The sequence below is a fragment of the Podarcis raffonei genome, chromosome 4 (genome assembly GCF_027172205.1).
Source record: "Podarcis raffonei isolate rPodRaf1 chromosome 4, rPodRaf1.pri, whole genome shotgun sequence".
NCBI lineage: Eukaryota > Metazoa > Chordata > Lepidosauria > Squamata > Lacertidae > Podarcis > Podarcis raffonei.
Genome location: NC_070605.1, coordinates 102696111 through 102723988, shown reverse-complemented (window position 1 = coordinate 102723988; position 27878 = coordinate 102696111). Strand labels below are relative to the sequence as shown.

Genomic DNA, 27878 nt, shown 5'->3' with positions numbered 1-27878 from the left:
CTGACCGCTATCAGACTGCGCCAGGTTTTTACCTGGCCTCCACCTGACATCATACACGGCAGATGGACCTGGCTTGGTGGGCCTAATGGCAAGCCTAATTAGGTTCATTTCTTGGAGACTCCAAATGGCTATAGCATCTTAATATAATACAATAAAACTTTATTTTTAAAAAAAACACATCAAGCAATGCACAATGCTAGTACAGTTGGCCTGCCACTTTGCATCTGGGAGCAAAAACAAAATCACACAAAATCAGGACTCACACATTCCGTGTGGTGGAGGGCTGCTTACTGGGCTCTGAGAAGGTCACGGGAGGACCCAGGAACTGTGACCTTCCTTGTGGCCTCTGGGATACCAAGCGAGGAAAACCTGCTGGGTGTGGGGGTAGGTAGGAAATAAATAAAAGGAGATTGAAGAACAGCAGATCTCTCTCCACCTTCATTCATTCATTCATTCATTCATTCATTCTCTCTCCCCCTGCCCTGCCCACCATCTGCATAAGGTTGCAATCATGGATGTAAAGTAGAACTTGCAAGCCCACTGAATATTACCAGTTATAAAACACACACCCTAAAGTCCAGATTGAGTAACAGTTACAATATAATTAAACCTACCCAAATTCTGTGGAGAAGAGAAAACATTTTTTCCTGGTGTCAGAAGTGGATCGGCAATAAATCACACAGAGTATGTGAAGTTAACTTTTTATTTGAAGAAACAAGGTCTGCTCAGGAGTGCCAAGCCTAATGAGTGCAACAAATCTTCTTAGTAGGTCTTGCCCCTATGAGGCAGTTGTGGAGCTGAAGGTCCCCACCTTCCACAGCTCCCTTAGTCTCCTCCTGCTGCAGAGCCTTGCCTAGCAAACTGAGACTATGCCAGTGAACCTGTATTTGCTTCTCTTGTTTTATACCTCTTCTAGTCCTTGGAGATCAGGGGGAAGGGAGCTTGTCACAGCAGAAAGGGAAGACACCCAGGCTTCTTCACCAGCCTGACTCACCCCTGCCTTTTGGCCGCCCTTCTCCTCTGCTTCTGTCTCTGATTCTGGACTTCTCTCTGGCACAGACTCTCACTGCTCACTAAATCCTGTTACCTCTTCAGCTTCCAACGCCACCTCCCCCCCCCAGGCTTCTCCCTCTGACCTCTCATCATCATCCTACCACGAATTCTTGGGCTCTGAGCCTTCTTCCCTTGCAGGGTCCCCAGCTGGTGCTTCCCAACATTCCTCTGTGTCCAGCCAGTTCATGACACCTGTGCCAAAATGATAGCAAGATTTGTACTACCATTCCAAAGACTGGATGCTATTAAAGAGAATGCCTGTTCTCTGATCTTCACCCTCCATGCTTCTTTTGGAGATGGGTCAACAGGAACAGATAGCCTTGTATGGCAAACGCAGTGTCCAGACAGGTGCATATGGGAAGAGGTGATCTTTAATGATTGGGGCCCAGAACTTGAAGACCCCCAAATGGTGGAGTGGGATCCAATAAAGGATCTTTGAAACTCAATAACGGATCTTTGAACCTCTGCATTAGATGTTCAGGGAATACCTTGCCTTGAAAGCAAAAATGTCATCAGAAAGCAAACGGGCTTGTTTTTATGCATCTCCTAATGCTTTGTGTGACACCTGCATTATAAATTTATTGAATCAACATATTTGCATACAAAGGAGAATAGAAAACTAAATGCTAGGGCATCAGAGAGCACAGTGAAAAAGAGGAGAACCGATTGTTGCAAGCATTTGGCTGGAACAAAAAGTGATCGTTGAAGCCCTGTAAATTTGCATTCTGCTGTCGGAATCAGCTGTGGTACAAAATCACAGCGGTAGTTTTTAGTTGCTTCCTTCAAATCTGCCAGATGAAGGGGCTGGCTTGTGATCTTTCCCCAAGTCAGGGGAACCCCCCTGCTGCTAAGACAATAACTCCAGTGCCAGCACACCATTCGGAAAGCAGTGACAGCCTCGCTCAGCAGTGTCTCTGCTGGTAACGGGGGTCAGCAAGCATGATCACTGTTGAGGAAGGAAGCAAAATAGAAGTCAAGCTTCATTTGCTTCTTACAATTAAGAAAAGAAAATACTCTTCCAGAAGGAGAAAAAGCTAGAGAGAACATGTTACATGGAGAGGGAGGAAGGGGAGGACTGGCTGAAAGAGACTTTGTTTTTTTAACTGTGTTGGAAATGATTGCCACACAATATTTTGTTATTTTGAACATGCACTAAAAGTTATCAAATATATTCTAAGCATGAATAACAGCAGAATACCTCAATACTTGAAAAGACAACCAGGTTCTTCAAGAAAGGAAGCAGAACTGAGCCAGCTAACTACAGACCAATCAGTCTATTAAGTATTATTAGTAAACTATACGCTGCTCATTTATGTGATAAATTAGTGGAGTGGATGGAAAGAGAGCATATTCTATCAGAAGCACAAGCAGGTTTTAGAGCAAAGCGTTCAACTATAGACCAGGCCCTTATCCTTCAACACCTGGCAGACAAATACTCTAGAAAAGGGGGGTCTTTATATGCAGCTTTTGTGGATTTTAAATCGGCTTTTGATCTAATACCAAGGGACAGACTCTGGGAAAAGCTTGGCGCTACAAACATAGATAAACGCTTATTACGCCTTATCCGTGGTCTATATGAAAACACCAGGGTGAGGGTAAGATGCGATCGGTCAGGCCATCTAACTAAAGAAATTCAAACGCACTATGGGGTTAAACAAGGATGTGTCCTCGCGCCAACGCTATTTAATTTTTATATCAACTCTCTAGCAGTAAATATGGCGAAAGAAAATGCCCACCCTCCCAATCTGGCAGGTATGCCCCTCCCGGTGCTTCTGTATGCGGACGACGCAGTCCTACTCTCCTTTTCCTGCGTTGGCTTGAGGAAGCTTTTGAGATCACTTGCTGACTATTGTCAAGCGGAACAACTATCAATAAATTACAGCAAATCTAAAATTATGGTGTTTTCAAAGAAAAGAAGGAAACACATATGGAGAATTAATGGTCAACCTATTGACCAGGTAGCAACTTTCAAATACCTGGGAATAACTTTTCAGGAAAGGGTCTCGTGGCACCAACAGATGAAAAACGCCATTGCCAATGCAGGAAGGGCCAATAAAGCCCTTACAAGATTTTTTCACGGGAAAGGGGGTAAATACGTTCCGGCGGCCTCCCAGGTTTTTGCTGCAAAAATACTCCCACAACTCACTTATGGATCCCAGGTTTGCAGTTTTAAAAATTTTGCGCCTATGGAGGCATTTCAAACAAAATTCTATCGGTGTTTATTGGGGATCCCCCCCTGTGTATCTAATATAGCTGTCCGCTTAGAAGTTGGACAACCACCCGTTAACGCGCGGTTGTGGATTCTAAAGATACACTACTGGTTAAAACTTATTTTTTCCCCGACCGGTTTGGCTCCTTTAACACTCTTAGACACCTTTCATTCTACCTGGAAAGCTTCCCTGTTTGAAAAGATAAAAAGCTTGGGATTCTCCCCGCAGATCTTGATAGCGGCAGGATATGAGAGAGCCAGAAGTCAAGTGCTTCAACGCATTAGGGACATAGAACTGCAATGTCATATGGGCAAAATGGATAAATATGCCACAATTAGAGACTTTGGGAGAGGGTTCTCACCCGCAAATTATCTGGCTGATTTACAAATACCTAAGTACAGACACTCCTTTACCCTGGCCAGATTTAACGTTCTACCCTCTGCCCTGCTGCTAGGCAGATATGAGGGCAAACCATATGAGTCACGTGTTTGCCCATGTGGCTCATCGGAAGTGGAAACAAATCTGCATGTATTGCTGCACTGTAGTTACTACGAGGATCTACGCCTGACCTTTATTGCCCCAGTTCTACAAAAGCTTAAAAATGAACCAGAACTCCAACGTATGAGAGCCTTGGTAGAAGATAAGGTTCCTGAAATTACGATCAATGTTGCCAAATTCTGTGTAGCCGCTATTAGGCGCAGGAAACAAGAGCTTTCCAATGCCAATATGCAGGCGAAGGCAAATACTTAATTTTATTTATGCTGTCTAATTTTAAATTGCTGTTATGGCCTAATCTGTATTGAAATTGTCCTTTGTTTTTTCCGGTGTTATGCTTTGCTGACTAGCTGTACGAGTTAATCTGGTCTGTGACCGTTTTTAATAAATTTGATTTGAACCAGGTTCTTTTTGCATCCAGGAGGAAACAAATAAGAAAATAGTGACTTTGTTGGGTCAAATCAAAGTCCACTGAGTCCTACATTCTGTTTTCAACAGGTAGGAAGAGTGCAGAACCAGAGCTAAAACCCTTGCATGTTATTTGTTTACAGCATCTGCTAATCTCAGGTATGCTACCTATGAATGTGAAGGTTTCACTCAACCTATAAAGGCTAATAGCCTTTGAAAGAGCTCTCATCTTTTTTCTTTTTCTTTCGCAAGCCACCTAACCTACAGGCCATCACCACATATTTTGTATAGAAATTCATAAATTAATAATACACTTCACATTTTCTCTGTCCTGAACTTCTGACAATTAATTTCACGGGTTGATTCAGTGGGGAGAGGGGAGATATGCCCCTTGCTAGTTTCTTCAGGTTGTAATTTTATGGACATTGATTGTGCCCTCTCTTTAGTCAACTTTTTGTCTAAGTGTAAATAAATAGATAAGCTCAATACATTTCACAGTCTCCTCCTAGGAAACCCTTGTTCAGCTTATTTGCCATTTTTTGTACCTATTCCATCTCTCTAATAGTCTTTCTGAGCACAGAATTCAGATTTCCCTGGCCCAAGCCCAACAGCCTAGAGACATACATCTTCCAGTAATTGTTTTAAAATAATAATAATAATAATAGATTTTATTTATATCCTGCCCTCCCCAGCCGAAGCTGGGCTCAGGGCGGCTAACAACAATAAAACAATACAAAAGTACAACACAAACAACACTCTAAAATCATTCATTATAAAATTAATTCAAATCAACCATTGGGCCAGAGCTCTGCGAAGATTGCCGAGGGAGGGAGTCAGGCTGTGCCCTGGCCAAAGGCCTGGTGGAACAGCTCTGTCTTGCAGGCCCTGCGGAAAGATGTCAAGTCCCTCAGGGCCCTAGTCTCTTGTGACAGAGTGTTCCACCAGGTCGGAGCCACAGCCGAAAAAGCCCTGGCTCTAGTTGAGGCCAGCCTGACTTCTCTGTGGCCTGGGACCTTCAAGATGTTTTTATTTGAAGACCGTAAGTTTCTCTGTGGGGCATACCAGGAGAGGCTGTCCCGTAGGTACGAGGGTCCAGGGCCGTATAGGGCTTTAAAGGTTAAAACCAGCACCTTAAACCTGATCCTGTACTCCACCGGGAGCCAGTGCAGTTGATATAGCACCGGATGAATGTGATCTCGCAGTGAAGACCCCGTAAGGAGTCTCGCTGCAGCAAGTTATGTTTATTTTATTTTATTTTATTGGTATACCTCTTCATTGCAAATAGAACCTCTAAGCAGTTAACAACAACAACCTATTCATTTTAGCAAATGAAAATAGTCTATAGTCTTCTAGCAAGTGGTTGCATTATTTCAACAATCCAAATGTGGGGATCCAAGAGATTTTAATGCAGTTGTAAGCTAGTCGTGTGGTGTGAATTTACTAAAAGGAAGCAATTTATAAGGAATCACAGCTAATGGAGAAATAAAAGAGAAAAGCTTTAAGTCCCAATTTAGACGTAGCTACAGGAATTTTAGGAGCCAGTTGGAGTAAATAGATACAGTTCCAGAGCTTGTGGCCCGTGTTCACATGCTAAAATGCACGGAATCAGGAGCAAGCAGTGTGAGGGAAGGACCTTAGGTCAACGGCTTTCTTGTGAGATGAACAGAGGCCAAGGCACAGAATGCAAAAGGAGCAACTGTAGTACAGCCTCTTAATAATTGCTATGTGGCCTCACATGCAATCAAACTGAAAGCAAGCCCCCCAAAATTGGCATTAGCCATTAATTTTAATAATGGGGGAGGGGCGCATACAGGAGTAAGATGAATGTGTTTTCTTGTTGCCATTTGTAACATTCCTGTTATGAGGAGGTCGCATTCAACATATTAATGTGTTTGCCTCTGTTCTAATTTACGATTCCCTTCGCACTTTAATGAGATCTGCTCCTCAGCCCATAAAATAATTGTTATGGTAAACTGACTTTTTAGAATTAGCTACACACCAGTTGGTCCAGAAACCTATTCCTCCAGACTATTCATGCACAAAATACCTTTGTGGAGAGCCCTTTCCAAGTGTGTAATGACTGGAGGAGCTCCAGAAGTCAGCCTGCGGAGCCTCTCTGCGTGACTGCCAGGAGACTGGCCTTCCTGCTTCTTTTCTCTGCGATGCCATACAGTCGAAATGACTGAGATGCAGAAAGACTCACACAGCTCTTGACCTGACAAGGAGACGAACTTCAAATCCTGGTGCCATTTCAAATACAGATAATAAGCCTCATCCATGAGGAGGCAGCCCTGCCCCTCCTTCAGCCATTGTTTTTATTTTCAAGAGCCTTTTGTGAGGAATCTGAAGGGACAAGATAGGTTTCCGTAACTTCTGCACGAACACTATTGCTGTCTCGCCCCCGCCCAACCCTGCAAGCTGATTTCAGATAACAGCAGCCACACTGTGGTTTGCATCTGGCAGCTTCCATTTGGGTTAGCAGGAATATTGGCTTATGACATCAAAACCGATTCCTTCCTCGAAAAAGACACAAACAATATGGATTCCTTATTCTCAGAGCACATGAGAATATCGCACGGGCTGGAAAAAGACTCCGCTGCTATGTGAGCTGAGGTGTTCTGTTTGCTTGAGTGACACAAATATTTTGTGATAATTTGATAGAAAAGAATCAATCATTTTAAGTGCAGGGTGTTTTCATTTACTGTCATGTTTTCTACAGTTACTCACCATTGGAACAGGTAAGCACAAGGAAGGTGGGATATGAAGTAAAGGAAAATAATATATATCATAGCATCTAAAATGGCAGAAAGAACCAGTAAAAGCCAATTAGGGTGAAATACATAATTATTTATTTAAATTGTTTTTGCATGAAAAGACTTTCAAATACATGAAATATAATAATAATAATAATAATAATAATAATAATAATAATAATAATACAATTCATTTTAAAATACCACTCCATTTTAATGCCATTAAAACTAAGTCATAAGCATACCTGATGGTTCACAAGCCATCACAGCAGAAAGCTTAAGGATGAAGGTCTCTGCTATATGGTAACCAAAGATGTATAATAATACTTAGCATTTTAGACTATTCCAGCCACTTAATATAAATCATGGGTGGGAAAAATATAGCCCTGCAAAGGTTCCTGACCATTAGCCCTCCTGCCTAGGGCTAAAGGGAATTGCAGTCCAACAACATTTAGAGGTTTTCTACCCCAACACAAGTTTTCACAAGAATCCTTACATAGGTCCCGTGATGTAGGCTGTTATTATGCCCATATTGCAGATGTATGGTTGAGGCTGAAAGCAGGAATTTTGGAGAAATTCAGTTCATATTCAAATATTAACTTATCCAAGCTGCACTTCCTAAAACAAACAACCAAGCAAAATGCCACCATGGTTCAAAAACTGCATTTCTTTGCAGTGCAGTTCTCCAGCCAAGTAATGTGTTCAAGAGTGCATAGATCTGCATGCATTTTGAAGTGTGCATATGAATGCTTATTTCCCTTAGGAAATATATATGCTTGTAAATCTGCTGATGGAGTTTCAAGAGTTTTTTATTTTAAAAACATCATGAATTGGTGCAGAAATGTAGAGAACTGAATTTATGAATGGAAAAACGAGAAACTGAGATAGCCAAAATTGAGAGAATAGTCCCTCCCTAGCTGAAGGGCAATGGCTTGACCAAGACCACCTAGTAAGCTCATAGTGGCTGCTTACCCTATTCTGGGTGGGTAGTGGTAGCAGCCCCTCATGGGATGACCACCATTCCCAGATGCCAGAACTCAAGTATGCAGCCAACCATTGCAGACCACCTGACTGGCCACATTGCAGGGTGGGATTGCCCACCGAATACACTAATTCAAACTGCCCAATCCTGGGCACCTGAGGGGGCAAAACAAATCCCACTTACATCTGAAATCAATAAAGTTGTGGGCATTTTTATCCCAGAGCATTGTCTTGTCAAGTTTGCTCCTTAGCAAACACCTTAGCCTCTGCACAGGGAAGGGCGGCACTGTAACTGTGACCACAACATAGAGAAATTTTGAACAAGGGATAAAGTGATAGTAGTCACACTTGCTGACAAGGGTCTGTATACTTAAAGCTATGGTTTTCCCAGTAGTGATGTATGGAAGTGAGAGCTGGACAATAAAGAAGGCTGATCGCCGAAGAATGGATGCTTTTGAATTATAGTGCTGGAGGAGACTCTTGAGAGTCCCATGGACTGCAAGAAGATCAAACCTATCCATTCTGAAGGAAATCAGCCCTGAGTGCTCACTGGAAGGACAGATCCTGAAGCTGAGGCTCCAATACTTTGGCCACCTCATGAGAAGAGAAGACTCCCTGGAAAAGACCCTGATGTTGGGAAAGATTGAGGGCACAAGGAGAAGGGGCAACAGAGGATGAGATGGTTGGATGGTGTTCTTGAAGCTACCAGCATGAGTGTTGACCAAAGTACGGGAGGCAGTAGAAGACAGGAGTGCCTGGCATGCTCTGGTCCATGGGGTCACAAAGAGTCGGACACGACTAAATGACTAAACAACAAGTCACACTTGGGAAGAAGGACTTATGCACAAGTGAATGCTCAGACACTGCTGGTTTCATGGCTAGTAACCATAATGTTAATGCACCCACAAAGGAAGTGGGCATCACCTTGAATTTAACCACATCATCTGACATAAGCACCCACTGAGATTCCTGGGACCTGCTTTGTTATGGGCAGTTCCAGGATGGCTAGACTAATGTTTTAATTGTCATATCAATCATGGCCCTTTCTGAGGAAAATCAGCAATTATTCCAATGATAAGCCATGAGTTCAGAGCGCAGCCCCCCCAAACTGCATTATATCAGTGCTACCCAACTGTGTTGTAGATACTCTTGGACAAGCCACATCTGCATGGCTCACCTCTGTGGCCGATGTAGCAGAACAGGCATAAAAACAACCACATTGTCAGAATGGAGCCTGTGAAGTATGTAGTCTTGCCCAGAACATTCTCAGTATATATATGTCAGGGAACTGCCATCGGAGCTAGAGGAGGAGGCAAGGCTCCCGAGCGATGCTGGAGAGGGGCCCAGCATGGGGAGAGGCAGCCCATCTGCTGGGGAAGGCAATCAGCGTAACACCAGGGGTGAAGGGGGGCTGATGGGGGAATCGGCGAAGGGGCTCCAGGACTCCTCGCCGGAGACCAGCGGGGAGAGCACGGATCCTCCGCTGCCCACACCCACCCTGCGCAGAAGACTTTTGCGCAGGGAGAGTAGGAGGAGACTTGGCGTCAAAGAACTTCTGTGTTGGAAGAAGTTCAAGAAACGCCCACTGACGGATTCTGCTAGTGACTGAGCAGCCACAAAGCGAATGGCTGTCCAGACAAGAAAGGTTTAACCAGGCAACCTAGCCCAGAGTGGCAGTAACTTACGCACGAGCAACCCCTATAACCATTACAATGTAGGTTTAGGGAGGAAGCCTTCCAAATCTGTGAATATGAACAAAGTTAATAAAATACTCTGAAAACTGAGTTGTAAAAATTAAACTCAAATGTGTTATGCCCCCTGCTTTTTAAAGCGCCTTCCAGCACTCAAAACAAAGGTGATTCAACCGAACATCTGAAATGTTGCTTCCTTGAAGTGTTCAAAAATGTTTTAAACCTATCCAGTGTCAATCTCCTCTTTGCAAGACTCAATGTCAAAATGTTACATAGGGAATAAAGCCCACCATGAAATAAATCAAACAACTCATTGGGGTGGGGTGGCGGGAAGAACCATATCAAAAGCAACCTCAGGCAGGCAAGCTGCACAAACAACTTCCTTGAAAAAGAATTGTAAATCAAAACAATTATAAAAATAGCCTTGATGTGCAAAATCAAGTTCATTAAAAGCAGATGAGGGAGAATGAAGCCCATCTCTCTGTGTTGCTGATGCACACACACACACACACACACGCCAGAATCGCTCTATTTTTTCCGACCATCCATTAATTAGTGGGGGGCAGGGAGCTGCATTTGAAAATCATCAAAGGGGCAAGAAAATTTCGATGACATTATTCTGGGTGGTTTTTACTTCTGTTGTGCTTTACTTTTGAGGCAGCTGAGAGATTTTCTGAATGTCCTTTACTTCATTCTGCACCATTACTGGGTGCCTGCATTTCTTTAAATGATGTCCCTGGCTAAACCTTCCTGTATGGATAAGAAGTTGGGGGGTGTTTCTGTACTGTGCCCTTGACAGGTGTTCATTTTTAAAAGTGAACTTTTTTTCAGTTAAAGCCCAGGGGAGATGTCATGAGGCAGTCCCCGCCCACCCCCCAGTACACCAGTAACCTCTTCTTGGCCTGACCTGTATTTGAAGAGGTGCTAATCATGTCCTAAATTCAGAGGAAGGTGGTCATGTATTAAATAGTATTGAAACCAAAGGGTGATGGTATTATCAGTAAAATATATACCGTAAATAAAAATAACACCGTACAATCAACTCTCAGGCTACTTTCAGACATGGGGTTTATTGCATGAGTTTTACTAGCACTTCCATCCTGATTTCTAACATTCATTGTACACCGCAGCACCTCTTGTGACATCCCCCTGTGCCTTTCGGATCATGTGCTAAATTTCATCCACAAAAGGACGCATGGTGTGACACAACATGCCACTCCCCCACCCTTTCCTCACATGCGCACTTCTTTTTCCCCATGATTCACCGTACAGCATGCCACCCACAATTTTGTTATGTTACCAGTGGAGGCATGTTCAGAGGCCTGCCACGTACATGACAACATCCCCATTTTTGAACACCAGGCAGGCAGGCAACAGAAAAGGGGACTTTATGAGCACCTGGGGTGGTCTCCCATACATGACTATGTTCATCTTGGAGTTATGCAGGCCTCTTATACAGGCTTCCAACATCCAATTGCAGAAGAAGGGTGATTGCCCCTGAGCCTGATGCTTTGCATAGGTCCCATTCTGGATTCCCGTTCATTTCTTGGCCCAATTTAAGCTGCTCACACTAGCGTTGGGGCATGGGCCCCAAACATCTGAAATACTGCCTCCTTCCCTACTAAACCTTTCAAGTGTTAAGAGCCGGGGGGGGGAGGGTAGTTCTTCTACCTTCTGCAGTGGACATTCTCTGTGGCAGCCCCTTAGCTATGCGTTTGACACTTAAATTATGTAGTTTTTGTCATATGCTGAAGAAAACTCACCTTGGCTTTTGACACCTGGGATATTTTAAACCTACCCTATTCTCTTGATTGTAGTTTGTTTTAACTGATTTTAATATTGTATTTTAAATTGTTGTAACCCACCATGTGAAGGTAAGAAATCTAGATTATGCTGATGATAAAAAATCAAAATGATGGTGTTGGCAGTAATTTTCTAAGCCTCTCCTTCCTTCAGACTGCAGTCTCCCTCTGCAAATTGCCCCATCTGCAATTAGATTTAGGAGACAAGAAAAAACCTCATCCATCCCCATCACAGCCCAATTGCTGCTTGTCAAGGATTTTCAGGGAGTGGTAGCTGAGAAGCCTCACTTGTCTATGCACTGCATTACCCCCACCTCCACAAAAACAAACAAACAAAAAACAGCCCTTGTATGGCAATGAACCTTTGGAAAAAAAATGTTTTATTGCTGCTAATGGGAGCCTTTTCTTCAAAGCCTAATTGCTGAGTGGCAGCAATTTGTGGTGGGGTTTCAGTTGGGGAGGAATGAGTTAAAATTCCTCTTCTTGTGCCCAATGCCCCCCACCAAACTGCCCCACAAGAGGCAATTAAGCTTAGGAAAAAATTCTGTTGGCACCAATATGAACTAATCATAAAAATCCAATGGCTGAGGACAGCGGACAGCTGGGGAGACAAAAAAGGAAGAGAAAATGAGAAAATATCGAAGAAACAAAGGGTGGAGAGGGTAAGAGAAAGCAGGAATGGGTGTTTGAGTTACTGAGAGAGATAATTTAGCTATGTCCAATTTTTTGCCTTTGGCCCCATCCAACATTTGGAAATATAGCCATCTTGCTGGGAAGTTCCACTTCCCTCAGTAACTGCCTCTACCATGATGACATAATTGCACTTTCAAAGTCTTAGCAGTTGCAGAAACTGAAAACAAATGGTGTCTCCCCCTCCCTGTCTTTCGGAGAATTAACACAAACACAGCAGCATGCAGCCAAACTCACTTCATTTTGATGCTTTGCTGGTTTGTTGGTCCAGAATATCAAAGCAGGCTTAAGAGCTTTTACTTTGAAAAGGCGTTCTTGGAGGCTTTATGCTGTTGCCAATGTTCCTGTTGAAATGATTGTCCTACTTGAGTGTCAGTGTCAGATTGAATGGTTAATTGCACAGTTGTTTGGGAGCAAAGAGATGTTTTGTCCTGGATGCTCCCCTTCTGGAACAGTAAGCTCAGAACTCTCCATAAACAGACACTTGACATATTAAGAATGCAGACAAATTCATTTACTTTGGGGTTTTTTAAGGAAACATATACCAATTAAATCAGTGTTCATGCATGCATATGATTTGTAAGCTTGCCAATTTCAGCCTCAGTAATGGTCAGATAATATTTTATGAATGGGTAGTTAAGCAACAAATAACCTCAAGATTCTGGTAAGTAAGATGTTTAAATGACTGGGCTCTGAAGATTGGCTGGCTTAAGCGCTCTGCAGTGCAGGGCTGCACAAAAAGATAGATGCTAAACAGGCCAGCACACCTCAAATAGTTGTGCAGTAGGGGGGATTTCAAGGGACGCAGGTGGCGCTGTGGGTTAAACCACAGAGCTTAGGACTTGCCGATCAGAAGTTCGGCAGTTCGAATCCCCGTGACGGGGTGAGCTCCCGTTGCTCGGTCCCAGCTCCTGCCAACCTAGCAGTTCAAAAGCATGTCAAAGTGCAGGAAGGTAAACAGTGTTTCCGTGCGCTGCTCTGGTTCTCCAGAAGCGGCTTAGTCATGCTGGCCACATGACCCGGAAGCTGTATGCCAGCTTCCTCTGTCAATAAAGCGAGATGAGTGCCGCAACCCCAGAGTCGGCCACGACTGGACCTAATGGTCAGTGGTCCCTTTACCTTTAGAGGGGATTTCAGCAGGTGTGTCTTGTATATTCTACAGAGTTATTAAACCTGCAGGAACGTTGTCCTCCTTTGCCTCTGGCTGCCCTAATAAGAACATAAGAAGAGTGCTGGATCAGACCAGTGGCCCATCTAGTTCAGAAGTCTTTTCTCACAATGGCCAACCCAGATGCTCAAGGGAAACCTGCTTGCAGGACCCGAGTGCAACAGCACTTTTCCCACTGCTAGGATCATCTTTATTTAAGAATTTTTGTTGTTGTTCGGCTTTATGTTTTAGCAACGTGCTCCTCAAATTCTCCTCAGGTTCTGCATCACTTGCTGTCGGTCTGCATTCCTTTTGCCAAAGTTTGTGTTCCTCTTCATTCTCAAGTCTTCCATGTTACAATTATTATTAGAGAGAGAGGGAGGTTTAGCTTTCCACACCAATGGTGAGTTGTACCCAAAATGAGAAGAGTTCCACGGCTAAAGTCCTCATGTTCCTCCAGGCAGTAAATGCTGGTGTTATGAGCAGGCACATGGGAATATATATTCAAAACAGGTCTGCTTTTCACACCAATTTCAATGATGGGTTTTTAGAAAAGTGGTTCCCACTTCTGGTATGTTTGGTCGTAAAAAAAGGTTGCGTGAAAGGACCCTACCTGCCTATTGTTCTAGGATCCAAGCTTAGTACATAACAGGATTCAACCTTATATTGTGAAACTTAGGTACTTCAGGTGAACTCAGACAGGAAGAGCTTTAGAGCAGACAAAGAGCCAGGCATACTCCATCAGGCCTGCAGTGGCTTCCTACTCCCACTCAACTCTATAGGAAGCTCCCTGTTCAAGTACTTTTAGGGTTGCCTTATGTCCAGTTTATCCTGGACGTGTCCGGGATTCCAAGGGCGAAATCACCATCTGGGGGGATTTTTTAAAAAATAGGCAAAATGTCTGGGTTTTTGCAAACTGAACCAGGAAGACCTCAGACACTCTTACCTTTTCTCTATATCTATGGACGCAGCTATGGACTGTGGGAGGCAGTGGAAGACAGGAGCATAGCGGTCAAGTGTCCCTTATTTGGCAGGACAGTCCCTTATCCCAGCGCCATGTCCTGCTGCTGTCCCTTATTGATGAGGCTTCATTTGGCTGCTGGCTGGGCTTTCTGCCTTTGGCTCAGAGGGGCTCAGAAGTTGAACATACCTGTGCCCAGAAAATCCCTTATTTTGGCTGCTGGTCCCTTATTTTCAAATCTGTAAGTTGACAGCTATGGACAGGAGTGCCTGGCGTGCTCTGGTCCATGGGGTCACGAAGAGTCGGACACGACTAAACGACTCAACACCAACAACAACATGGATGCACCTGCTCTCTGGACAAAGACTTGCTTTGCAAGCAGAGCCAGAAAGTGTGCCTGCAAGGATCGCTCTACCCCTTTTCCTTTCTCTATGGTGCATGCTGAGATGGGGCAGATCAGCTGATGCCTGGCTCTCCTGTAAGGTCAGGAAAAGCCCCCCCCCCCCTTTCTGGTTCCCTTTCATTCCTTTGGCCATTGCATAATTTCAAGGTAGACGAAAGGCGGGATGTTTCCCTGGTGAGTTGCATTTGGGGCAGGAAAAGATTCTGCAGCTGGTTTGGAGGCAGGGCATCAGGATGGTGGGAAGGTGGTGGGAAATCCTCCCCTGCCCCTTTAGACATAGCTGTCAACATAGCCCTCGAAAATAAGGGATCAGCAGCCTCACCTGCCCCGGAGACAGTCTACGGGATATCTAACAATCCAGGATAGCAGCAGGAAGCAGCGGGAAACGGCGCTGGAATTAGGGAATTTCCCGCAAAAAAGGGGAGGTTGACAGCTATGCCCTTTAGAACGAGTCTCTCTCTCTTTCTCTCTCCCTCCTCTCCATTTTCTCCAATTGATTATCACCCTCCCCCCCCACTACTGTGAAGTTTTGCAAAGCGGGGGGGGGGGTGGCTCTTAAGCTTGCACTCCCCAAGGTGCGAAGTGCTCAGCGTTGCTTCTGCGCCCTGCCTGCCTGCCTGCCGGATTTGCCATGTCTAGCAGCTTGCAAAAAGAAGAAAAGTTTGGCTTGGCTTTGGTTTTGTTTTTTGAAAAAAGGCAACCCTAACTATATAGGGTTTCACTGTTTAAAATGTGTTTGGGAAGGGTGATACAGATTTGTAATGTTGTATATTATTATGAAAATCTTCTGATAAAGTAGTTTAAACAAAACTTTAGTTCCCACATTTTCCCAAGGAGAAAGCCATGGTAGAATTGGGGTTCCTGCTTGTGGGATTTGGGAAAAAGTTGATAGGGTTTTTGACGTTAAGGCAGATTCAAATATCCTTAAAGTGACTTGCTTCCACATCTTGGTTCATCAGACAAGGATCACTGAAGTCCTGTGACCAGGTGAAGTTACTCTGGGCTTGAAAGAGCCTTACAAATTAAATTTCAAAGAGCCACAGATGATCTTCATCCCATGCTGTCTCTTAAAGCACAATGCAGAGTGTTGTTGAACTGCAGTCAGCCTCATTATAGAGTCCGGGGCTGACAAAACAGGCATGCCTTTTGCTTTTCTGCCACTGTGCAAGTTTTGTTCTGGGGATAAAACAATTGTCTCTCTGCTGCTGTCTCCTGTCCCTTTTCATTTGGCTCTTGGGAATATAATGCCACACGGTGGTCCGTTAATTATGCATGGTCCCCATCAATAATATAGTGATAACCTCAAATACAGATAGGAGAACTGCCCTAGGATCCCAAGATTAAGCATTCAAAATCTCAGGCCTGGAATGTTCCCTTTAGAAAGAACGCACATACAAAGAACTTTGTACTATAAAAAGAATCCAATCTATACAACCTGTCCAAAAAGGAGCCAACCTATACAAAGCAAAATAAACCACGATCCTTTAAAATTTAAATCCACAGGTCAGAAAAATATTTCACAAAACTGTACTTGAAGTTCTTTGAAGATGAAGGACTGCACAGTTAACACAAACATTAGGGAATAAAACTGGTATTTAACAATGTAAAATGTCCTTTGAAAATTGGGAGGTGGAGGCAGTGATGAGGAGTCTGCCTCAATATGTCAATGGACTTCAACTTCCATGATTGATTGCCACAGTTGGCAGGGGAGGTCTTGGTGGTGGTGCTGCCTCTGCTTGCTGCTCAGTTGGTGTTGACTTGTGCAAGGCCTGTTCATTGGTGAATTCCCATTTGTGAAATGCTCTCCCTGGTGAGATACGTCTGTTTCCCTTGTTACTGACTTTCAGGAGAAATCTAAAGACGTTCCTGATACATCTTGGCCACGGCATCCTTGAAATTAGTAGCTCTGTTAGGGTATGCATTGCTTTCAAATATTTTAGGATGGTTTTTAATTTTTAAAAAAATGTTTTAGATAGGTTTTTATTTTATTTTATTTTATTTTTTAAAATAAATATTTATTAAGGTTTTACAAATCAAGAAATTCATCATTTCAGATAAATCATTGCCATGAATAAAGTTCACATAAAAAAAACAGAGAAAAACAAATATATATAGCAAAAAAAAAGAAAAACAGAAAAAAGAAAAATCCACTTTTTTAAATTTACAGAGTTCCATACCCCTCTGTCCTGACCTCCTCACATCTCCCTTTTTTGTATTCCTCTTTGTTCCAATCAAATTCAGCAAATTCAAACCCTTATTTAAACCATGCTTAAATTATATTCTTCTAATTATTATGTCCCAATTTTTCATTATTTTAACCCATTCCTCATCTTAAATACTATGACATAATATTAATCTGATCATAACCCCTTCTCCTTTTTAACATTCTTCTTTTCATTTCATTTAACCAGATCCCACAAGCCCTGTTGCCTTCACTTCCCACATCATATTAACACTCAAACATTTTACAGTATTTTTGTAAATAGTCCTTAAACTTTTTCCAGTCCTGTTCCATCAGTTCTTCTCCCTGGTCACAGATTCTGCCAGTCATTTCAGCCATCTCCATGTAGTCAATCACTTGCATCTGCCATTCTTCCACGGTGGGTAAATCTTGTGTCTTCCAATACTTGGCGAGAAGTATTCTTGCTGCTGTTGTTGCATACATAAAAAATGTTCTGTCTTTCTTTGGCACCCGTTGGCCAACTATGCCCAAAAGGAAGGCCTCTGGTTTCTTGGGAAAGGTAAATTTAAATACCTTCTTCAGTTCATTATATATCATTTCCCAGTAAGCCTTAACCCTTGGGCATGTCCACCAAAGGTGAAAGAATGTTCCCTCAGCTTCTTTACATTTCCAACACTTGTTGTCAGGCAGGTGATAAATTTTTGCAAGCTTAACTGGGGTCATGTACCACCTGTAAATCATTTTCATAATATTCTCCTTTAAGGCAATGCATGCCGTAAACTTCATACCGGTGGTCCACAACTGCTCCCAGTCAGCAAACATAATGTTATGACCTATGTCCTGCGCCCATTTAATCATTGCTGATTTAACCGTTTCATCCTGTGTATTCCATTTCAACAGCAAGTTATACATCTTTGACAAAATCTTAGTTTTTGGTTCTAACAGTTCTGTTTCCAATTTTGATTTCTCCACCTGGAAGCCAATTTTTTTGTCCAAATTGTAGGCCTCTCTTATTTGATAATAATGAAGCCAATCTCACACTTTGTCTTTTAATTTCTCAAAACTCTGCAGTTTCAGTCTGTCACCTTCTTGTTCCAAAATTTCCCAATATTTTGGCCATTTGGCCTCCATATTGAGCTTTTTCTGAGACTTAGCTTCCATAGGTGACAACCACCTTGGGGGGGTTTTATTTTATTTTAAAGCATATTGATGCTTGGCAGCCTGGGCTCTTTTGGGAGGAAAGGCAGGATACAAAATTAATTAAATAAAATTGGTTGTGTCAGCTGGAGTGATAGAAGTTGGGAGTCCAGCAACATCAAGAGAACCACAGGTTCCCCATTCTTTCTTAAACTGAAAAATGTTCTAATGCTAAATGCATACAATGTTAATTGTACTCAGACAATATTTTAGATGTACCAAATCAAAGGAATGCATATAGACAACTCCCAATTTATGCAGGTTTTGCATTTCAAGTTTGCACTAGTGGGACATCCCTGTGCCCACCCTTGCAATGCCAAAAACAAGTGTGCTGAACGTACTCAAATGGGGAGTCCCCTGTATACCACACAAAGTTCTGCTCATTTGTGTTTCACCTTTGAGGGGTGAGCAATACATTACGCTAGATTTGAATGTAACATTTGCCCTTTATGTGTGCTGGGTTACAAGTCATGCATGCCCTCAAGCTGTAGTAGTTGTTATTCTGTCAGAGTTCTTCACTGCAAAAAAAGTCCCTTACAAAAATTAACAGCCAAAGGCATGCCATAAAAAGAACAAGAACACATTTCAATAAAATCATTACAATGACACAGCAAAATATTAGCGGTGAGTTGCGATATGAGCAAATGAAGAACCAGACAACTTGTATAAAAGATTAGAAAAAAATTCCATGCAATGTGTTTTTTTCTTCTTCTTTTTAAAAAAAGTTTCTACCAAATGTGCCAGCAGATGAAGCATCTATTGCCCCACTTGGTTTCCCTCCCGTATACAATGGAACAGTCTAGCCTTCCTCTGTGGCCAGCATGGAAATGCAGTGGGAAAGAAGAGGTAAGGTGGATCTCTTTGTTTCTCTTTGGATGCCTTTAAAAGATGATTGGACAAACTCATGGAGGACAAAGCTACAGTGAAGCAGGAAGGAGGATTATAGGTGGGGAGACTTCTCTTGCTTGAAGGCTTCCCATGGGCATCTGCTTAGTCACTGTGGAAATGGGATGCTGGAGTAGATGGCCATTGGCTTGATCCAGGACTCTTCCATTCTTAAGTTCCTCTGCCTTTCCCTTCTGAATGTGGAAGAAGGGGCTTAACTTCCTCCATGATCTGCATGGAAATCAAGCGGGCTGGTGAAGAAAGGACCAACTGAAGTGCAGTTCCTCTGTTCACTTTTCTGCAGGGGATTCCTTGTTTCCTGTGGCATCCAGGCAAGTCCACATCACAGTGTAGCTGAATGTAAGGTTTGCAATGGGGAGGGTGTTTTGGAGAAGAGAGGGTGGAGGGGGACAAGGGGGGGTACTGTCCCTTCCTTGCCAGAAGTTTCCACACAGAAATTTACAGTAGCAGTTCTTCTTCCTCCCATGCCAGATCTAGATTTACCTTGCGATTGTGGCTCTGGATTCCCTCATGGAGGAAAGCTGCTCAGACAGCAATTGTAATGTGAGGAGCGGAACAGCCACTTAGAGAAGGATACCTCCGCAGTTGCACTGTGGGGCGCTTTTCAGCAAAGATAAGGGCTGCTCCACCAACCTCAGGCTGCCTGCCTTCTTCTACAACCAACCCAGGTGGTGGCCCTGCCTGTCGGCTTCCTCCTGCTTAGTCTCTGTGTTGCCCTTAGTAGGGAGGAGGATGAGGACCAAGCTCTTCTTAGTTGGCTCTGTCGGTCATTTACTCTGACTTTGCCTACTCTTGACTTCTCTGCCTTCCCTCAGCCTGAGGGTGACATTTCTACATGGGCAACCTTCTGGGGCGACATACCAGTGGAGGGTGGAGCAATGGCACCCAGTGGGTGGAGCAAAGTGAGGACTGCGCAAGCAGGGAGCAAAAGGGGGCAAGTCTTTGACCGTGGGCAATTTAAATAGCCTAAGCCATGCCCCTGGACCGACCGCATTGGTCAGTCCAAGGGATGATGTGGCCGAGGACTCCAATGGCGCCAGGGCTATCCCCTCCCTGCGCGTGGGTCGGGCTTGTGCCCAGCCTGCAACGTCATCTCCCTGGGAACAGGAAATGGCTTTGTCAGAGTTTGCATACCTGAGGGAGAAGTAAAGTATGCATACTTGCATACTTTATCAGTTTGCGTACATGAGGGAGAAGTAAAAACTTATACTCTTGACAAAATAAAATATAGTTGACTTGTTATTTATTATTTATTTATGTATGTATGTATGTTACTGTTATCTTTTTCAGTTGGAGAACGCAATCAATCAATCAATAATAATAATAATAATACCCCCCCATCTGACTGGGTTTCCCTAACCACAAAAAAGTCTATTACAGTTTCTATTTTCCTATCAGTTTGCAAAATTCTGCAGACTTCTGAGGGGAGGAAAAGGCCCTTGTGTTCCCCTGCTGAGAGGCAGCTCCTGGAAGTGACAGGAGCAAAGCCTCCAGATAGAGCCAAGCAGGCTCACTGTTAATCACCCCTTAATGCCTGGCTCTGGTTCATGTGATCCTAACAAGCATTTGAATGGTCCCTTGGGCTGATCTGCATGTTCATCCTCTGCCGGGGGAGGAACACTGCCCTTTCTCTGCCACATTGTTGAATTCCTGTCAGGATGTAAACTAAGGGCTTATTTAGAGATATATGGGATTTACCCAGCAGTGTCGGGATGCCAGAGGGACTGTGCCAGCCTATTGGCTGGAAATGAAGGTGTATTCACCGAGCACGTATAGAGGGCCAACTGCAGATCCTGTTGAAGTCCATGGCACAATTCCCACTGCCTTTAATTGGATTTAGATCAAGTTCTTGGCGTGCTCCCATATTAAAGCTGATCTCTAAATGCTTTTTCTTAATGAACAGAATTTATTCAGAAGCTCTTCTCAAGGTTTAAGATTACCAGCAAACAACCTTCCAAGTAAACTGAATGGTTTATTTAAAAGAAGAAAATATTCTCTTTCATCTTCCATTCAGTATGTGAGTTGGCTTGCAACATTACTCTTCCTGATTCTCTTGAGTGATTCGTGGGCCTGAATGGAGAAGAAGTGTGGTTTCAGGGGGCCAAAATCATAGATAATACAATGAAACTGTTGCTGGACTTCAGAGTTTGAATGCTGATACAGTACAAAGAAAGCTGCTTAAGTGTAGATAACACCTAATATGAAGGAAGACCTAAGCTAGATGTCTCCCTGATAGCTACATTTCTATGTGCAGGGAATTGTGGGTATGCAGTTGTCCCTGGACTCAGAATTAGTCTTCCACATGTTCTGCTGTAGACTCATTCTCAAACAACACCACCAACTCCCAACAACTGCTTTCCCAAAGACCAGTACAGAACCAGGTGTCTCTCCCTTCAAATCCTTCTTTAAACCAATTTCCCCCATGAATACACATACCTGAGTCTTTATTCACAATAAATTCCACACATATGCAACTGTATTCACTCAGTGATAGTGATGATGCTTATTAATAGACATTATTGTGTTCTAGCTCCAAGTCTTGTCAGCCAGCCAAGTTCCCACAACAGTTCTGTGTGTGTATCCAGCTGCAAAAATGACTTAGGATTTGAAAAGCCATTGCATTGAAGAGTACTTTCTATTTGTCATCCTGTTCCATTGGTCTCAGGTATTTGCCCATTCTTTTTTCATGATCAGCTGATGGTATTATGTGATCAAGTGATTGGTACAATCATCATACAAAAGCATGTACTAATATGGGTAACATTGTTCCTACTCTTAGATGCTGTCAAGGGAAAACATGGGAGAAATTACCTGAGTACACACTGCCATGAATACATCATATGACTTTGTTCTACCAACATTGTCACCATGTGTTTAATTTTTTTGTTCCTGTGTGTGCTCACATATAATAGACAACCAAACTATGATCAAATTTTAATATTTTTCTCCTGGCTTATTGATGTTCCTCAGCATATGCTACCAGGGTCTCAAAGTATTCCACTTCTGGTCTCAAAATATTCCACTTCAAATGAACATGATATGTAGAAGGAAAACAATTTAATAACAGGTTGCCAAGAATCAGATAATAATTCATGTCAGATAACAAAAGCATCCTTTAGTCAGTAGTGTGGCATTAGCCCCAATATTGTTTCAGAAGCCTGGCAGCTGTAGAAAGGTAATAAAGAGGGTGGAAAACCTAACAAAAAGAGTAATTTGAAGGCTCTACTCAGGCAAAATATGTGTATGAATTTCAAGAGAAGCTAAAAGGATTTCTGTTGTGATAGGGGACAGGTGGGTGGTGCGTAACGTGTCTCTAAATTGCCACCAATTTTATACCTGAAATGGACCAGGTGAGACATCTGTAGAAATTTCTAGAAAGTTAACCTAATATTTATAAAGTTCATGAAAATTCTGACAGGGAGCGGAAATGTTTCACACCTCCCTACCATGCAGTTCGACTATGGATAAAGTGACCCATAATTTGTTTGGAGGAGGATTTTAGAAATGGATGAATGGAGCACCATCTCTGATTTCCCCCTCACCAACACTCACAGGTTGCCTGCAGTAACGCCTCCAGGCACATCAAAAGAGAGGCAGGCAGAACGTTCAAATGGAAAAAGAAGATTGGGAACGAAGGGAGGACTGAGAAGGCAGGCAAGTCCACTGTACCCATTAGTGCCCCTTTGACACCCACAATGTTCTGGCAAAGCCAAACAGGCTCAGTTCATCCTGGTCAGCAACTTCTGCCGGTTACATCTTTTTAAATATTGCCTTCTCCTATAGCCTGAGCCATTGCCATCATTTTCTTTAGCTGCCACACTTAAGGTCAGGATTTCTCGACTTTCTGCTTGTTTCCTCTGGCTGTGCCACAGTGATTCCCCTCCCCCTTTCCTTTAATAAGGAAAATCTTAAGGAGGCATCAGGCCAAGAACTCCCACAAGACAATCAGGAATTCAGAACATTTATTGCAAGAGCTGAATAACTGTAAATAACGTTGAACTGGCAAAGCAGTAACAAGGATAACTGTTTAGATATTTATTCGGTCAAAGTCATCAAACACCCCTCACAAACTGACATAAGTACTGCAATAAGCAATGCACCCCTAACCCATTTTATGCTTGTATATTGTGGAGGAAAGAAAATGTGAACTGCTATATACAAAATAACTTCGGTTAGTTTTGGTAAGAACAAATTAACCATCAATATTAGCTACCTTTATTTTTCTGTGTGTTTATTTTAAGACTGATGTTTAACTGTGGAATAAGATAATTTTTTCTTTTGTACTTTAAGGACTCCCCCCCGCCCATGTTGCATGCTATTTGTTTAAATTGTCTGTCATGCCTTAAGAAAAAAACGCCTAAGAATGTTCAGATTAGGATTTATTAGACGTGCAACTGAGATCTTATTAACATTAGGAGTCACTTTGCTGGTTTGATTCAAGTGACACAACACTGGTACCTGCCAGGCATTGACCAACTATGGTAACAAACAGTTAAACAGCAAGAATTAGAGATTGAACCCTTTCATTTCCCCCAACTAGCCTACCAGGAGAATGCTTGGTTACATCATGAAGGCACGACACATTAAATATTTTGTGGCTATGATCTAAAAACACTTGTGTTACTACAACATCAATGCAGATGAAGATCAACACAACCGCTGCCATTTGAGCAATACAAACTGTCTTAGGTATAGACACACACAGCCCAATTGTTTTAAAAAGCAATTGTTAGATATGGATTTACTGGGTACAAAATAACTCAAGAAATGTTCCCGCACAAGCTCCATTGATATGAATGGGCACTTAGGTATCTCCCATTCAGTTCGATGGGGCTTGTATATTGGAACCACTCAGCAGATTGTTCCCCTTCCCCTCCACCTAATTTTGACTAGTATCACTCTCTAGCATGATTGCAGCCAATAATGTCCATTCAGCTGCTGTCATGGTTTGTGTTCTCTTTTTCTCCCCTTTGCTTTGCAAATCAGAAAAACAACAAAAAAATAATAGTGGCTAAAATCTCAAAGCCCTTACTTCAAGTGTTATTTCAGAATTGGCAATAATTTTATTGGCAAATTTTTGTCATATTAATAGTAAAATAAAATATTTCCCTCCCCTCCCTCTTTTCCTCAGTTTTTAACACAAGTGTTTTGAGCTCCTTGGAACATTGTGTGTCAGACAGACTACCAACACAGAAACACCATCACCAAAAGAAACAAAATGATAATAAAAAACAACAGGAAGCAAATGAAATAAAGTAGAAAAAAGCAACTGTGAAACACAGAATTATGCTACAGTATTTTTTTAGGTGACCGTTATAAGTACACAAAAGTTATTAATAATAATTGATTCTATTTACAAGTACTTGAACACTGATTGACTTAACAAGTGTCCACTAACGTTGTTAATAGCACAGTAGGTTTAATGTTTGCAATTTTAGTTGTTTTGTTTCAGTAAAGATGTCAAGTATAGCAGTCCCAGCACAAGATCAATGGTAACAATAACACAATTTCCTAATTGGATATGCTTTCTAAGAATTGCAATCCACCGTCTCTCTCTCACACATTCTCTCTCTCTTTCCTTTTCTCTCTCCATGTGAATCTTCTACTGTTTGCAGCAGCAAGTCCAGGGTCAAAAAACAAAGGAACATAAACAAACCCCCACCCGTTATCCCAAGCAAATTGAAAAAATTAAGATATTTTGCAAACTGGAGAGATTCTCTGTAAGAGTTTGATTATTTCTATTTAACAAAACCACACAACTAGTAGAAATGCTCTTTTGTGTTGCAGTTCCATGGAGCTACCACAAAGTTATGCATATCTCTGCTATGTGACGCATAGTTCTAGAGGTCTACTCAGTACATAAAGCTCTGACACACACACACACACACACACACACACACACACACACACAGTATTAGCAAGTCTAACTAGGCTAAAGTCACTCTTCCAAAGAAGCTTTCCTTATAGCTGGTTCTCCTTCGGACTCTCCACTGGTCCTGATGCTTGTTTATAGGATTTCAAGTTAGCCAAAGGAATGTCAGCCATGGCATTGCCAGGGTTGAAATGGCCTTCCCCCGAGCCAAACTGCTTTCGGTCACTGAACTGGTTTCTGTTGCTGTCTTCTTTCCAGGTTCTGGTCAACGTGTGGCCATTCACCAGTTTGTCTTTCTTAACCCATTCCTTCTGAGGTGCAAAGGTGGAGAGTGGAGACTTTGGCTGCTGGTATGAACCCAAAGAGGGAGGCATCCAACAGTTGTCTGAGTGACCCAGGACCAGGCATTCTTGAGTGCACATCTCAGTAGCTTCAGCTAATCCTCGAGGGCCAAGAGGTCCATCTGTGGCGAGATGTGGGCACAGGCAGCAGACAGAAGGGGTAGGGAGTAGAAGAAAGAGAGAAAAGGGGTGGTTAGATTTTTTTTCTGTCTTTTAATAAAAAGTGTTACTTATTCATTTAAATATATACGTATATTGCCTGCCTGACTAATCTATTCACCTGACTAGGACCATAGGGGTATAAGGTGGGTAATTAACACCAGCAACAACAATTCATAAGCTGTGCAAGCAACTTACAATTATAACAGCAGCCCACACACAAAAAATCCGTATGAAGTACTTTATACTATGCTTTGTCCAGTTCTTCAACAATAAACCATGAAGACCCTCAAAACACCAACTAAACCATGTGAGGCAAAACAGGGAGGGTGAAGTTCCTCACCCTGCTTTACAGTGCTGAAGGCTCTTGCCAGTTCCTGAGAGGGCGAGGAGCTCAAGGTAGCACAGGCATGGCAGGCGGAGCCAATCCAATCTGCCTGCCAAGGTGCCCTCACTTTCCTGGGCTCCTTGTCTATCACTTCTTCCCCTTTCGGGAACTAGCAGCAACACTCTGCATTGGCAGGTCAGGCACTCGTGACACCAATAGTTCCAGGCTTACCCCTAAGCTACACATTTGTGGCTTCAGAGGGAGTATAACCACATCAAGATCGTCCACCCAGTCTAGGGAACCGCCCACTAACAGTGTCTCAGCCCATTTATCTGACCTACTTAATGGAAAGATTTTCTGGAAGCATGAAAACAGAGAAGTGTTCTTTTTTAAAAAAAATGCATTTCTTTTTATTAGTTAGAGAGGTCACTGTACAAGTCCGTTTTTGAATAATAGCTGCATATTGCTGTGAGCATTGTTTTAGAAAGCGTGAATTGTGTAAAAATGCAAGCAGAACACAGTTTCTCCCACATCCCAACCCATCCTGAATTTCTTGCTTAGGACTGCTAGATAGAACCATATTCTGTCAAAAGGACCCACGTGTCAGCGATCACGTGTCAACTGGACGTGTCCAGAATGGTTGCGGCCTGTATGTTCAAAGCGCGAATCTAATGTAAGTAGATCTGACAGATAATGTGTTTCAGCTACAAACTTCATTTTTTTAATATCAAAGCTACAAGCTCCCCCAACCTCCACACATTCTGTGCCAAGCCTACGTGTGTGCAAGGGGTACACATAATAGGTAAAGGTAAAGGGTAAAGGGACCCCTGACCATTAGGTCCAGTTGTGACCGACTCTGGGGTTGCGGCGCTCATCTCGCTTTATTGGCCGAGGGAGCTGGCGTACAGCTTCCGGGTCATGTGGCCAGGATGAGTAAGCCGCTTCTGGCGAACCAGAGCAGCGCACGGAAACGCCGTTTACCTTCCCGCTGGAGCACTACCTATTTACCTACTTGCACTTTGACATGCTTTCGAAGTGCTAGGTTGGCAGGAGCAGGGACTGAGCAATGGGAGCTCACCCCGTCATGGGGATTTGAACCGCCGACCTTCTGATCGGCAAGTCCTAGGCTCTGTGGTTTAACCCACAGCGCCACCCACGTCCCTTCACATAATAGGTACTCTACCTTTTAAAATAAATAAATAAATTCAAAGCCTCTCAAGTGGGAACATAATGTAAAAGCCTTGTTGCACTTTTTTCAAACTCAGGCAGGAAATGCCAGCCACCCAACAAATTCACATAATGGGTTCTGACACACATTACCACCAGTGCAGACCCACGCCTTTTCTCTGCATATTTCTCAGTGGAGTCAAACTGCGGATGAGTTATTGATCTGACCAGTGTGGATATGGTGAGAAACCAAGGAATGCAAAAAGGCACCATTGAAACTGACTTAGCTCTGTATTTTTCAATGCTATCAATCATCTCACTCACACGATTCTAAATATATATATTTCAGTTGCAAATTACCAACAGCAAAGGCAATTTCTTTAAGGCTATTCATTCTCTTGTTCCTAAAGAAACAAAGTTGCTTTCATTACCGTGTGTACAGACAGTCAATTGTTTCTTGATTAAAATCAAGTGACAGGAAGGTGATAGGAAGGAAATTACTGATTTATTTGGAGCACGAAGTTAACTGATAGTCAGGAAGGCTGCAGTCAAAAGTGCTTTAAAGGGCAACCCAAAGCAGAGAAGAAGAAAACACAGAAAGAGGATCTGATCACTGTCACATCAGCAAAAAAAGAGGGGGGGGGAAATGATTTTATGGAATCCCAAGTATGGAAACCAGGAGGAGGGGCTGGCAGAATTTTTTTTTGGGGGGGAGAGTCCCTACATTCTGTAAGCTGCTACCAGTTTTATACTACAGCAAATTTGGCCTTTTTATTGAGGGAAACAGACAAGTAATTTCAAGGGAAGCCAGCAGTCGTATTTGACCTAATCCTACTAAGAATAGCCCCATTCAAATCAATGCACTTAAGTTAGTTAAGACAACATTGGGTCTGCTCTCAAGTATGACTTAGGTACAACTTCAAATGAGCTTCTTCACTAAAGACTGGCAAAAAGTCCCTGGGGATTTGCATACAGATGCACTCCTTGGTGATTCTGGTTTGCAGAACTTTCTGTACAGCATTACACAATGAGCATATCAACAGAGGGTAATCCGACAGCACCAAGCATGTTTAAGGGGGGAAAAGAGTCCTGGCTTCATGTGCCTCGTTTTGCGCTTCCGAGCGCAATTCAA

At 42.9% G+C, this 27878-nt stretch overlaps 1 protein-coding gene and 1 long non-coding RNA gene across 10 annotated transcripts in view; both read right to left on the bottom strand.

Moving 5' to 3' along the window:
* Positions 1 to 689: 689 nt before the first annotated feature.
* On the bottom strand, positions 690 to 6403 carry LOC128412001 (uncharacterized). Its single transcript, XR_008330008.1, has 2 exons — positions 6214 to 6403; positions 690 to 1999 (listed from the first exon to the last, which is right to left on the bottom strand). It is a non-coding gene; the product is annotated as an uncharacterized LOC128412001 (long non-coding RNA).
* Positions 6404 to 22826: 16423 nt separating this feature from the next.
* PCDH9 (protocadherin 9) overlaps positions 22827 to 27878 on the bottom strand; it is a 753026-nt gene continuing 747974 nt past the window's right edge. For all 9 annotated transcript variants that reach the window (XM_053384695.1, XM_053384698.1, XM_053384699.1 and 6 more), the window contains one exon: positions 22827 to 25214. In XM_053384695.1, the coding sequence (XP_053240670.1) occupies positions 24841 to 25214 (374 nt within the window). In that variant the 3' untranslated portion in view covers positions 22827 to 24840. The remainder of the gene's footprint in view (positions 25215 to 27878) is intronic.